The sequence below is a fragment of the Photinus pyralis genome, unplaced genomic scaffold (assembly GCF_008802855.1).
Source record: "Photinus pyralis isolate 1611_PpyrPB1 unplaced genomic scaffold, Ppyr1.3 Ppyr1.4_LG1, whole genome shotgun sequence".
Lineage (NCBI taxonomy): Eukaryota > Metazoa > Arthropoda > Insecta > Coleoptera > Lampyridae > Photinus > Photinus pyralis.
In genome coordinates, this window is record NW_022170249.1 from 67,844,086 (window position 1) to 67,857,353 (window position 13,268).

Below are 13,268 nucleotides of genomic sequence, written 5' to 3' on the forward strand. Positions count from 1 at the left end.
TATTTGTGCCCCAGGGTTGCCAACTCTAAGTACAGGGTAAGTCAATATTTATAAGGTCGGCTGAGGTCCCTAAGAACATTACAAACTAACCAAGAAAAAAATACCCAGCCGACAAATTATTATACTGTATAGCAAATTTCATTTTTTCTGATGCGATGAATGCATAACATAAAATTATAACAACAATTAACTGTAGCATGTGTAGGATTCTAGAGGTGACATATTTGCACCGACTTGGCACAAGGTTTATGTCCATTTTTTTCCCAAAAATCATACCCTGCTCTCAAGATATACATTATTCAAATATTAACTTCAGAGCTAAAACGCTAGCACTTAATTTGCTACTGATCTCTCGCTTTTCATGTATGGGGAGGGCTTGAATACTGTGAATCACCCCTCTTACATACGGGCTTGTAATAAAGGTGGCTCTTCAATAAGTAGGTGATTAGATATCTACAACTTTTGAAATCGATGCAGAATAAACAACCTGGTTCAATGCAATCAATATAATTATTATATAAAGAAGGTTATACAGTTAAATTTCCATTACAAACAATGTCCAACTACAAACATAGACATGTACTCATATGTCTATGACTACAAAAACATTCCCATTACTAACGCTACAGTCTAACTACGAACCCCTAGATAGCTAATATCGACGCTAATAGTAAACAGTACAATAATAATGTATAGAGTATAGGTAATGAATCTTTATCCAATGATTTGTAGCAAGCAATAGTCGATCAAAATCTAAAACGAATACAGTTGCACACCAGTTAAAATTGAATCGCACACTTACCATTACTTGAACCACTAATATTCCCAACAGAGATGCAAATATATGACCAACTTGATGATGCATGAACCAATTCAAAATGAGCAAACCCAGCCCATATAAAGTCAGTATGACGCATACGGAAGTTAGAAACGAAGAGGTCGGTGGGCCACGTAGGATTGTTAACGTGATAAGGTACAGCACATACAAAAGCAGGTACTTGTCCATTGCCAGATTGGTAATTTCGGCAATGTCATCCGCAGTTACCGGAATGTCGAACAAGGTTTGCTGTTGGCGAGCCTTATCGAGAAATGGGCGCATGATGGTGCATATTTGAAGCAGCCCGAACAGTGTTAAAGCTGCAAGTTAATGCGGTGCAAGAAAACCAATTAATAATAAAGTTCAGACTTACCGCTGCGCCAACAGTGGACGATTCCTTTTAAATACGTTCTTCCTTTATAAACAAAGGCTCTACGCTTAACTTTGCCCAACGCAACAACCAACATTTTGAAAATTGGCAAATAATTTCAGGCACTTGACAACGAATTATTAATGAGCTTTCTTGCGTGGATGAGCTTTTATGAAGAGGTGTTGGTGGTGGAAAGGAGGGGATGCACGTCATAAGCTTCTAGCCAATCACACTTCGAACCACCAAGGTCTCTGCTAAGTCGCTAGCAAGAGGTGGGCGCATTGCGTTTATGTTTTATTTTGTGGGAAATTCTTGAAAATGATGATAATTTAGAAGTTTGGCCCGCATGGTCCCAATTAACGTGCAAGGAAGGCCCACAAGTTCGGATTAAAAAAAAAATGAGCCCAGATTTTTGTTAGCCGTGTCATTTACTAGTGGCCCTTACACCAAAAATACTTCCGCCTGTCAACAATAAATAATTGTATTGATTTCCTTTGTGTTAACAAAATAATTTTTAAATTGATAGGTACCAGTCGGGAAGATCGCCAATTCGATATTTCATTATCGTTTCTTATAATAAACAATTTCGTGAAGGTATCCTGTGCTGCTAGTCATGCGATATCGATGACGCTGTGTCTTGTTATTATAAGAAATTCCTTGATAAAGAACTATGCTTTCTTTATTAAAAACTTTAACATTCCTATTAATGTTTAAAATTCGGCAAGTACATCAGAGTCAAAATGAATCCGCACACTAAATTGTTATACTTCCTTCCAAATTATCGAGTTTGTCGTTTCCAAAAGTTTTTTATTTGAAAGACAAACTCGATAATTTGAATCATAACATCCCAAATATGGATCCACCAATACAATATCAAATATGTTATAATTCCTGTTTTCCAGTCAAAAACTGCAGCAGGATTTGAAAAAAGTCACAGCGCAGTCTGGGGGTCCATGGTAAAACACGCACCTCCTAAACTTATAAATAGCCGAGTGGATTGACCTCAGTTCCAACATAGGTACCATGCGATCAAAAATGAGCTGCTGATTTCGAGTCACCTTTGGAATTTTTGTTTGCATGTGAAATCACATACTTAACTTGAACTTCCAAAGGCGACTCGACAGCAACTCATTTTTGATCGTCCGTTATATTACATCAATCAATTAACTGTCCTGCATTGATAAACGCAAATGAATACTTTGATAAAGAAACTACGGGGATAACTAACGCTGTAAACCATGTCACCACTATCCAAGCTAGGCCCAAAACGGATAATAACAACCCTCCGACCCATATATAGCTATGATCAAAAACAAAAATAGACTGCGGCGCATAATATGGCTAAGAACAAGACGCCAACTAATTAAAACGTTAAATCAAGCAAATCCGCGAAGTTAAGGTCGTACTGGACAACCCTAATAGCCGAACTTCAAGCCAAAGATCCCAATCTATGGCGGGGAACCCGAGGGATATTGAAACCTCAGAGTAAGTCTTACTCTGAGATTGAAACAGCCACCTCAAGTATGCTAGGGACCTAGGGTAAAATTAACGATCCAGTGCGATATCTTCTCAGAGCACCTGGAAAAAACGTTCTCAAGCCATTTCTTAGACATATACCGTATACACTCGATCAAGGCGCTACTGGATCATAATCAGGAGTTGGAACCGGAACCGATTGCATTTATAAGGTTCTGATTTGGAACCGGAACCGATATTTTAAAAGTTATGATAACCGGAACCGATACCGACTTTGTCTGGTTTGAAATAAATTTATATGGCAAAAGTACAGTGAATTTTGTTTAAATGCGAACATAGGAGTTTGCATGCAATGTAATTTCCCTATGTTCGATTAAAAAAAAACACATCCATCTATTGAGTAGTTCAAATGAGTAGTAGATACAATTGTCAGCTTTCACATTTTTAAAAATACCGCCGTCCAATTTAATTACGAAATCGGTTACGTTATTGCTTATAATGTCAAGGAGGACACTTCGAACATTTATTGTAATTGTTTTCGGTATTTATTTTCTTCATTTATGTATTGAATAGATCAAATTAGTAGAATACCAGGTGCACATGACCTACAAATAATTGAAGGTTGGTTCACAATGAGTTGTGGTGTCAGTGCGTGCCCTGTGAGGTCAAGTTATCGTAAGTTTAAGAAAAATGTATCCTAAAGTTGCTATGGGCTCACATGGCTTCTTTAAAAAATCTTACCGAGTGCTCTTCATCATAAAGACTTAATAGAATTGCTGTTCATAGTAACACAAGTTGCGCGATTTGGGAATGTGAACCGCGCACACCTCATAGATTGATGTGTTTTTTTTTTAAATCGAACATAGGGAAATTACAATGCATGCAAACTCCTATGTTCGCCTTTTAAAAAAACTCACTGTATAATATTTCAAATTATACACCAGTCACTTTTAATTTTTAAAATTCAAAAATAAAACATAGATACTTACATGTGAGTTCGTTTAGTAATATTCTTACCCATAGTAAAATGTAAAAGTGAACCACCACCACACACAACCACACTATTGCGGCGCCTTTTTTTTCATATTGTACAATTGTTTAATTGCGATCGAAAAAGTACTATTACCCACTTTTACCCGAAAAAACCCAAATGGGCCCAGTGGGTTGGGGCTTTAAAAAAAAACCAAGTTATTTCAAACCCTGCAATGAGCACATTTAAAATGCTTTGAAACTTTGTGTTAAAAAGTGCAGCTTAAGGCGATATTTGTTGTTTGCCTCTACCACATTTAAAATCCTTTGAAATTTTATGTGTTAAAATATGTTGTTTAAAGCTGCTTTTATAATTTGTCTCATAATCACAATTACCTACCCACACTTAAAATCTTTCGAAACTTTATGTATTATAAGATGTCCCATAATTACAGTGAGCCCATTTAAAATCCTTTGAAACTCTATGTCGGTTTTAAAAGATGCTGGTTAAAGCAATGTTTATTATGCATATCTTTTCTGTTCATTTATATTATACATAATAACATAAGTTACAATGGAGGTACGCCACTGGTCAAGAAATGCAAACCACTGGTGGAATTGTCAAAATAAGAGGAGAGTATAATCACACAATGAAAAAAATAAGGAAAAAGAAATATGAAATAACAAATACGGAATAAGAAGTAACGAATAACAATTTTCAATCTACATTTATTTATTTGTGTCAATCACAATTACTTACCACATTTAGAACCCTTAGAAACTTTATGCTTTAAAAGATGTCGTTTCAAGTTGTATTTAATATTTGTCCCATAATCACAAACAGCACATTTAAAATTCTTAGAAAGTTTATGTTTTAACAGATGTCGTTTAAATCTGCTTTTAACATTTGTCCCATAATCACAATTATCACATTTAAAATCCCTAGAAACTGTATGTGTTAAAAGATGTTGTTTAAAGTTGCCTTTATGATATGTCCCATAATTACAGTGGGCACATTTAAAATCGTTTGAAACTCGATGTATTAAAAGGTGTTTTCTAAGAGCATTTTTAAAATTCGTCTCAAAGTTACAATTACCACACTTTAAATCCTTAGAAACTTTATGTGTTAGAAGATGTTGTTTAAAGTTGCCTTTATTACTTGTCTCATAATCACAAATACCGCATTTGAAATCCTTAAAACCTTTATGTGTCAAAAGATGTCTTCTCAAATTATGTTTATTATTTGTCTCATAATCACAATTACCACATTTGAAATCCTTAAGAACTTTATGTGTCAAAAGATGTCTTCTCAAGTTATGTTTACTATTTGACTCATAATCACAACTACCACATTTCAAGTCCTTAGAAATGTTATGTGTTAGAAAATGTCGTTTGAAGACTTGTTTATCATTTGTCCTATAATCACAATCAGCACATTTAAAATCCTTAAAAACTTTATGTTTTAAAAGATGTCGTTTCAAGTAGTGTTTATTACTTGTCCCATAATCACAAACAGCACATTTAAAATCCTTAGAAACTTTATGTTTCAACAGATGTCGTTTAAATCTGCTTTTAACATTTGTCCCATAATCACAATCAGCACATTTAAAATCCTTGGACACTTTATGTAATAAAAGATGTCGTTTCAAGTTGCGGCTAACGTTAGTCACATAATCACAATTAGCACATTTAAAATCCTTTGAAGTATGTTTTAAAAGATACTTAAAATTGCTTTTATAATTTGTCTCATAATCTTTAGAAACAATTTTACACCCAGTTAAAACACCACTATGAAAGTCAGAATGTTGTACTTCTTCATCAAAAAGGGATTTAGAACCCAGTGTAGTAATTTCCTCTTTTATTGCAACCAAAGCATCGTTGCTCACCAAAATATTTCCCTCAAGAGAGAAATGAATTTCTTTTTCCTGTTTTGGTTCAATTTTAAGTGGCATACCATCATCTCTGTCCATACCTAAAACCAAATGTTATCCAGAAATGTGTACAGAGAACATAAGGCACCTACTTTTGGCTTGGCGCAACGGTCAATTAAATGGGCAAAAGGTACTACAATATTGTTAATTAATAAGTCACCACCGGTCTTACGAACTTTGTCTTTCTTCCAAACTTATAGTAGTCAAACAAAATCTAACACCTTTGTTTATTCATGATCATGAATAAACAAAGCTAACATCAGGAAGGGAAGTTGTGTTAACAGCTGCGTGTGGCTAAATGCGTGCCCTTTACTAAATTATTTTTGTTTCATAGACGGCGTTGCCATATTCAAACCAAATCAAGATTTTAGGGGTTTTACATTAAAATGAAAAAGGTAAAATGATTCTTGTAATCACTAGCCAGGGGGGATTATAATAACGACGAATGAGTAACCTAAAATATAATTTTGATTAGACCGTACGATACTTCGTCTGTTTAATATGATAAACCACCAAACCTAACCCTATAAAACGTTCGTCCGCAATGAAATTTTTTTCTAAGATTACTCTGCCATTACAAGAAATTTGCAACCACTCTTCATAATTTAACGACAAATAATCGGTTTAAATTAAAAGAACGCGGTAAAATAATTACCGATCATATTTTCGAACGCTACGGTATATACCGTTATCTACCGCTCCAATTTTCGTAAATGCGCTATATGATACACTTAAAATAGTACAAAACCTGGCAGTTTTTTCAAAACGCATCGATTTGCATTAAAATTTTGGGATTAAGATCATTTTTACCACTACAAAATCTATACTAGGGGTGAAAACTAGCCATCTTTTTGTCAAAATCCAAAAATCAATATAGGGCGCTATCGCTATTATAAGATGGAACCAAAGCTCTCATGCTCAAAGCGTTTGGGACATATAGACATGAAAATTAGAAAGCTTCCATTTGTAATTATGTCACATATTTGGATGTAAAAAATTTTTAGACATACGGTTTTTGATTTTGATTATATATAATCAAAGGTTTTTGAGTACGACCGCCATCTTGAATTTTTTTGCAACATAGGCCATGTGATACGTCATTAGAAAGTTTTATTTTTTCCCTTTGTTACTGATGTTAAATTATAAAATAATGCAGAAAAATTAGAAAACCTTACAATACGCTGGGCTGGTAAGTAGATACTTTTAAATTAACAAGCAAGAAATAAGGCAGGTGTTTAATTAGTGACAAAAACACGTACGTAATACATATTGCACGAGCATATACCTACAACTATTGTATTGCGTAAGAAACAAATCTTTTTGTGAAATATGGACAATGTGACAGTTTTTTTTTCGCTAGTTTCTAATTTAAAAAATTCATAATTAAGGTAGTAAGAACTAGAAAAAATTAGCTTTCTAATGACGTATCTCATGACCTATGGTGCCCTTAGATCATATATACATGATCTCAGATGGTGCCATTTAAAACATTCAAGATGCTTGAAATATTAGTAATTTCATTTTGTACCTCTTCAACCCTTAAAAACCATCCTATATAATATTGCAATACTTTAGCAGATAAAAATAGAAAAAAAGGTTTCACATAGCTTACGCCGTCTACACGTGCTCATACCTGGTGTTTAAAATATAAAAATGGCCTTTACTAGAAGAATTTTTAGTTTAAATTTCAAAAAAATCTCCATAAATAAAAAGTGCGTATGAGCACATCTGATTTTACAATATGGGATATGCTTGTCGTCACTAGTGGTTAAAATTTCAAAAAATAACTATAAATAAGAAAGTTGATATTGCGCATACGCACACTAATTGTCAAGGTTTTTCATAGTAGGTGCCAAAGCTATAAGCAACCGAATGCAAAAAGGACGAACTGAAATATCAGTAGTTAAGGCCTCGCACGGACGGCGCCTTCCAACTTCGGTTGGAAAGTGCGCTAAAAATACATTTATAGTGTACATATACATATCACATAGAAAAAAAAACAAATTTCAAATTTTTATGATTTAATCATTTTAATATTCTTTCATCAATGTGATAACCATCCCCTCCTCATCTTCAAATATATATTATTTCATCTTATAATCACAATCGGCACATTTAATTCCTTAGAAACTATGTGTTGAAAGATGTTTTTTAAAATTACCTTTGAGATTTGTCCCATAATCACAATGAGCACATTTAAAATCCTTTGAAACTTTATGTGTTAAAAGGTGCTGGTTAAAGCAATATTTATTGTTTGTCTCATAATCACAATTACCACATTTCAAGCCCTTAAAAACGTTATGTTTTAAAAGGTGTTTTCGAAGATCGGATTTAAAATTTGTCTCATAGTTACAATTACCACATTTAAAATCCTTAGAAATTTTATGTGTTAAAAGATGTTGTGTAAAGTTGCCTTTATGATTTGTCTCATAATCACAATTGCCACATTTAAAATCTTTAGAAACTTTATGTTTTAAAAGATGTTGTTTGAAGTTGAATTTAACATTTGTCTCATAATCACAATCAGCACATTTAAAATCCTTCGATACTTTATGTATTAAAAGATGGTGTTTGAATCTGCTTTTAATACTTGTCTCATAATCACAACTACCACATTTTAAATCCTTGGAATCTTTATGTGTTAAAAAATGTCGTTTGAAGACGTGTTTATCGTTTGTCCCATAACAACAATCAGCACATTTAAAATCTTTAGAAGCTTTATGTTTTAGAAGATGCCGTTTGAAGTACTTTTTAACATTTGTCCAATAATCACAATCAGCACATTTAAAATCTTTAGAAATTTTATGTTTTAAAAGATGTTGTTTGTAGAGGCATTTGACATTTGTGCCATAATCACAATCAGCACATTTAAATTCTTTAGAAATTTTATGTTTCAAAAGATGTTGTTTGAAGTTGCCTTTATCATTTGTTGCATAATCACAATCAACACATTTAAAATCCTTTGAAACTTTATGTATTAAAAGATGTCGTTGGATGTACTTTTTAACATCTGTCTTATAATCACAATAAGCACATTTAAAATCTTTATAAACTGTTTTACACTGACTTAAAAGGTGACGTTGCTGTACTTCTTCTGAGACTTCATTATAAATAAGAGATTTAGAACACTGTCCACGATCGATAATTTCCTCTTTTACTCCAACCAAAGCGTTGCTCACAAAAATGTTTCCCTGAAGAGAGGAATGGATTTCTTCTTCCTGCTTTGGTTCGATTTTAACAAGTGGTGTGTCATTATCTCGGTCCATTCCTAAAAACAATAATGTTATCAAGAAATGTGTTACAACTCTATTATTTTAGAATATCTAAAATCTATTTGGGTAGGTAAGTGCAGCATTTGTAGTGATACCACAGGTGATGTTTAGTGGAAGTTTTAATGGTGGCGTATATTTTCAGCTTTGAAGCAAATTGTAAAGAACAAATGTAGAAACTTACCCCTGTCACTTACCCACACTTACCAACAAAAATTTACAAAACGCAATGAATTATGAAATATGAATTAGCTACACAGAACAGTGTTCTGTGAATAGCTACTCTCAAATGCAACGTTGTCAAATCTTATATAACGCCTCTAAGAATGCCTTAAGTTGGATTCACATGAATACGAAATCCGACGATACCGTCATCCGAAATGCTTATGATTGGTCAATAATTTGAAATGTGCTTGACATTTCAAACTATTGACCAATCATAAGCATTTCGGATGACCGTATCGTCGGATTTCGTATTCATGTGAATCCAGCTTTAATGTGGACCACTGAATAAAATGTGGACGCCTGGACGGCACTGTCAAAACTTAACGTCCTTGGTCAATACCACGGTCGTATACACAGACCTAGAAACTTGAGCCTCTATTGTATTGCATGCAAGTTTCTTGCAGCAATTGACTAGCTGGCATTAAACTGCGCACGCCTTTCGCAATTTCCCTTGCAACTTGCATGCAATTGCTCACACCAGCGGTCGTCAACGTTTTAAAGTCTTCAAAATGTTCGTAGGGGTGCTGCAATTGTATCTACGCGGAGACCGCCATTCGCATAAAGTGGTACATAAAAATAAAAATATTTATAATCATATAACTTATTGCACCAACGATGAATCCCCTACTGTGAAGTTAATCAAAACCTGGGGGTGAAGAACACTACATAGTTAAACACTTAAACTGCAATACAATGGTCTCATCGAAAAATTCATCCTTACATTGTTCAATGAAATTGGTTTTCCTGATCCAATAAATTTTGCCATATGTTGAATTTCTATTCATTGCAACTCAAAAAATTATTTTTCCAGAAATACCGGTTCCAATGTTTATCAATTTGGAGAGTTTTTAATTTTTTTCCCGTTCGTATTACATAGAATTTATTAAAGCCCCGGGACTCGACAGCTACCCTAATTTCAATGTCACGACCGCCTGTCTCTCATTGACAGGAAAAATATGCGATTTATATTCAGTTTGTTGCAGGGTTTTCCGAGGGTTTTCCACTTGTGGTTGTGATAGGTAAAGCATTTTACGATCGTAAATGATTCTACTATCACTTTGTATCTCGCGCCAAATAAAAGTCTAATCTCTGTCCGGAAGATGTCACTGCGGTTCGCCTATCTGATTTCTGACTCAACTTCTGAAGTGGTTTGCATCCAAAATGTTAAATTCCTAAATTAAACGTCATTTCCATTGTTGTGAACAACATTATTTAATTTAAGTTTAATAATGGTCGATGAATCCAGAGTTAAACAATGGCTCTCAAACGCAAATGTAAGGATTATTTATAGTTAAACCCGCGTTCACTATCTTGTGTGCTTTTAGTATCGCAATCCAGATATAGTGCTCCGAGAAATTTTAACTATCACTGGTAGTTATCAGGGATTATTTCCACAACTTGACACGTACAGTAAGCATTGCTAACTATATTAAGTCATATTCTGCATTTTAACTGTAGCTTTTAACGATGGAACGCCAATGGAGTTAGTTCATTTAAAGGGAACTATTCCGGTTAGGTATAAGAGTAATGTCTACAATATTCCGATATGTATATGGATAATGGATACACATCCTAATAATGCCCCCATTTGTTACGTCAAGCCCACACCGGATATGTCGATCAAAGTTTCAATGTATGTCGATCAAAATGGCAAAATATATCTTCCCTACCTGCACGAGTGGGATTTGGTAAAGGTTTTCGTACTTAGGTAGCCATTAACAGTAATTTTTAGAACTCTTCGGATGTATTGGGTTTAATTCAAGTAATGATGGTTACATTCGGCGAGCAACCGCCTGTTTTTGCAAAACCGAAAGAAGACCTACCTTACCAGCGATCATGTAAGCATAAGTAACTGCAGTTATGGATTTACTCCTTGCTTATTTCCAGCATATATGCCACAACCACCCGGAGGAAGTAACTCATTTATGCCATTTCCCACACCGTATCCGCCTGCAGGGGGCTTTAGTGGATATCCTCCCTATCCTCCAACGAACACTGGGTTTCCCCAATATCCGAACTACCCACCATACACTCCCTATCCAGCATCAAATTTTGATAAACCTCCTGTCCCTGCAGCTGGCATGACTGGAACAATTAAAGAGGAACACATTAGAGAGTCGTTGTTAACGGCTATCGAAGAAAAACTAATGAGACGGATGAAAGAGCAATTTCAACAAAGTCAAGCCGAATTAGATACTCTGCGTAGGACTCAAGATGAACTGAAGCAAGGTAAAGCAAAATTGGACGCTATTTTGGCCAGATTAGAAAAGGAAGAGGTAATTAGTAGGTCTTTGGTTCTTAATGTTGATGGTTACATTTCAGAATGATCTTAACAAAAATATTACCATTTTGCAAGACAAGGAACAAGAGCTCGACAAGGCCATTGAAAGGCTAAGCAGTCAAGAATCGATAGATGTCGATGATGCGGTAATCACAACTGCACCATTGTATAAGCAGTAAGTGTTTTGCTGTCTTAAAAACCTTACCTTCACATTTTTTTTCAGATTATTAAATGCATTTGCCGAAGAGGCTGCCCTTGAAGATGCCATTTACTACATGGGGGAAGCTCTGCGGAGAGGCGTAATCGATCTTGATGTCTTCTTAAGACAAGTTAGAACGTTATCACGCAAACAGTTCATGTTAAGAGCGCTTATGCAAAAATGTAGACAAAAAGCTGGCTTGACCGTTTAGGTATATGTTTGTTGCAATTTCACATATGTTTAAGGGAAGTATGCGAGCGCATGACTTTACCATGTAGATCAATATAAAATTTTAATTACTGTTTATCCACAGAGTATAATATTAAAATATAACTTTCTAAGATGTAATTTATTAATGGATTTTTAATACTATTATTAACATAGCCAATAGTTAAACCTACACTAAACATAAATTCCCACCGAAAGTAGTAGAAACAGAATCCCGAAACCTGAGAAAATCGATGCCACAAGTGATACGAGAAGCTCTTTCTTGATATCCCTCGTCTGTTTGGTGCTCGTCACTTCGTAGACGAAAAACCATGCCGTGAAAAATATTCCAATTCCAAGTAATACGAAAGTTAAATGTGGAAATACCGCAGGGTTGATAGGTGAGACATAACGAGACATTAACTCCACATCAACCTAAAAGCATTTGACAGGATGAAGCTGAAATTGAATATATTGTAATGTTTACCATTTTCTTCTTTTTAATAAACCGACCGGTTAAATTAACTCAAAAATTGAAAAATAACCTCACACGTCAGCTTTTAAGACGATGGTAGTGAAGAGAAGTTAGCAACTCACTAGCAATCGCACTTTAATATACAAGGTGCTTCAGTACTTAGAAATAAGCATCACCCGAAAAGGTACGTACCTAACTAGCCCAACTAAAAATTTATTACATTACATTATTAACGATCTCCTAGCGAGTTCATAATTTTGCGAGGTCTGTTTGTCCGTTAGCACAATGTCTCGAAAACGTATGGACCGATACTATGCAATTTTGCAGGTGGGTTCTTTACCAAATTTGTACATAGATCGGAGTCTGTGAATTGGCAGTGTAGACCAAAAAATTAAGAAGGCCCTTTTGACATCACGGTTACTTATTAACCGAATTGCATAAAATTCAAAATGAGCATAGCTCTAGCCATGTGATATGCATAGCCAAGCTATAACCATACCCAGAAGCTCGTTTGCTATTATATTTGTTTAGTTTATTCAGTTTGGGACTGCATCAATGTTTCAATATTTTATTTACGTAATGAAAATCTTGTTCAAATTCTGAAAAGATAAATAATTACAACATTTTTGAAACAAACTAAATTAGGTATGTAGTAAACACATTTTTAGAACCGTACTGCAATGAAATCATTTACTGTATACGTGAATCACGTGTTTGTATTGTTCTTTTCAATACTTTTTCGCACTTTAGCAATTTAGAATGTTTTATGTGCAAGGTAATCTACAGATTGCTACTAATTTCATGGAAATTTCGCACTTTAATGGATCTGAACCGTTAACCTGGAAATTAGCCCGTCAATTGCGCACATTAACGTTTTTCTAATAGCGTTTTCGATTGGCAAAACTCGTACTGCACGAGTGTTGCACGAGAAACTGAAGAAATCCATGTGAAAATTGCTCTCAATGGAACATAAATATTCGTAAATATTTGTTGTCATTTGTCCATAACCTCATTTTAGATTTTGGTAATCGACCAATCTCTATTCTAAA

General features: G+C 34.5%; 3 protein-coding genes across 3 annotated transcripts; 1 reads left to right on the forward strand and 2 right to left on the reverse strand.

The window, feature by feature from the left end:
• Window positions 1-510: 510 nt before the first annotated feature.
• Window positions 511-1,346, reverse strand: LOC116159476. Its single transcript, XM_031472453.1, has 3 exons — window positions 1,191-1,346; window positions 803-1,137; window positions 511-753 (listed from the first exon to the last, which is right to left on the reverse strand). The coding sequence occupies exons 1-3, from the start codon at window positions 1,282-1,284 to the stop codon at window positions 715-717; spliced, it is 468 nt and encodes a 155-aa protein (XP_031328313.1). The 5' UTR covers window positions 1,285-1,346; the 3' UTR covers window positions 511-714.
• Window positions 1,347-4,369: 3,023 nt separating this feature from the next.
• Window positions 4,370-5,943, reverse strand: LOC116182264 (zinc finger protein 888-like). The gene is made up of 2 exons (XM_031502787.1): window positions 5,656-5,943; window positions 4,370-5,604 (listed from the first exon to the last, which is right to left on the reverse strand). The coding sequence occupies exon 2, from the start codon at window positions 5,600-5,602 to the stop codon at window positions 4,385-4,387; it is 1,218 nt and encodes a 405-aa protein (XP_031358647.1). The 5' UTR covers window positions 5,603-5,604; window positions 5,656-5,943; the 3' UTR covers window positions 4,370-4,384.
• Window positions 5,944-10,170: 4,227 nt separating this feature from the next.
• LOC116182273 (tumor susceptibility gene 101 protein) lies at window positions 10,171-11,889 on the forward strand. Its single transcript, XM_031502796.1, has 7 exons — window positions 10,171-10,331; window positions 10,383-10,467; window positions 10,516-10,745; window positions 10,790-10,895; window positions 10,945-11,333; window positions 11,380-11,513; window positions 11,562-11,889. The coding sequence occupies exons 1-7, from the start codon at window positions 10,287-10,289 to the stop codon at window positions 11,746-11,748; spliced, it is 1,176 nt and encodes a 391-aa protein (XP_031358656.1). The 5' UTR covers window positions 10,171-10,286; the 3' UTR covers window positions 11,749-11,889.
• Window positions 11,890-13,268: the final 1,379 nt, after the last annotated feature.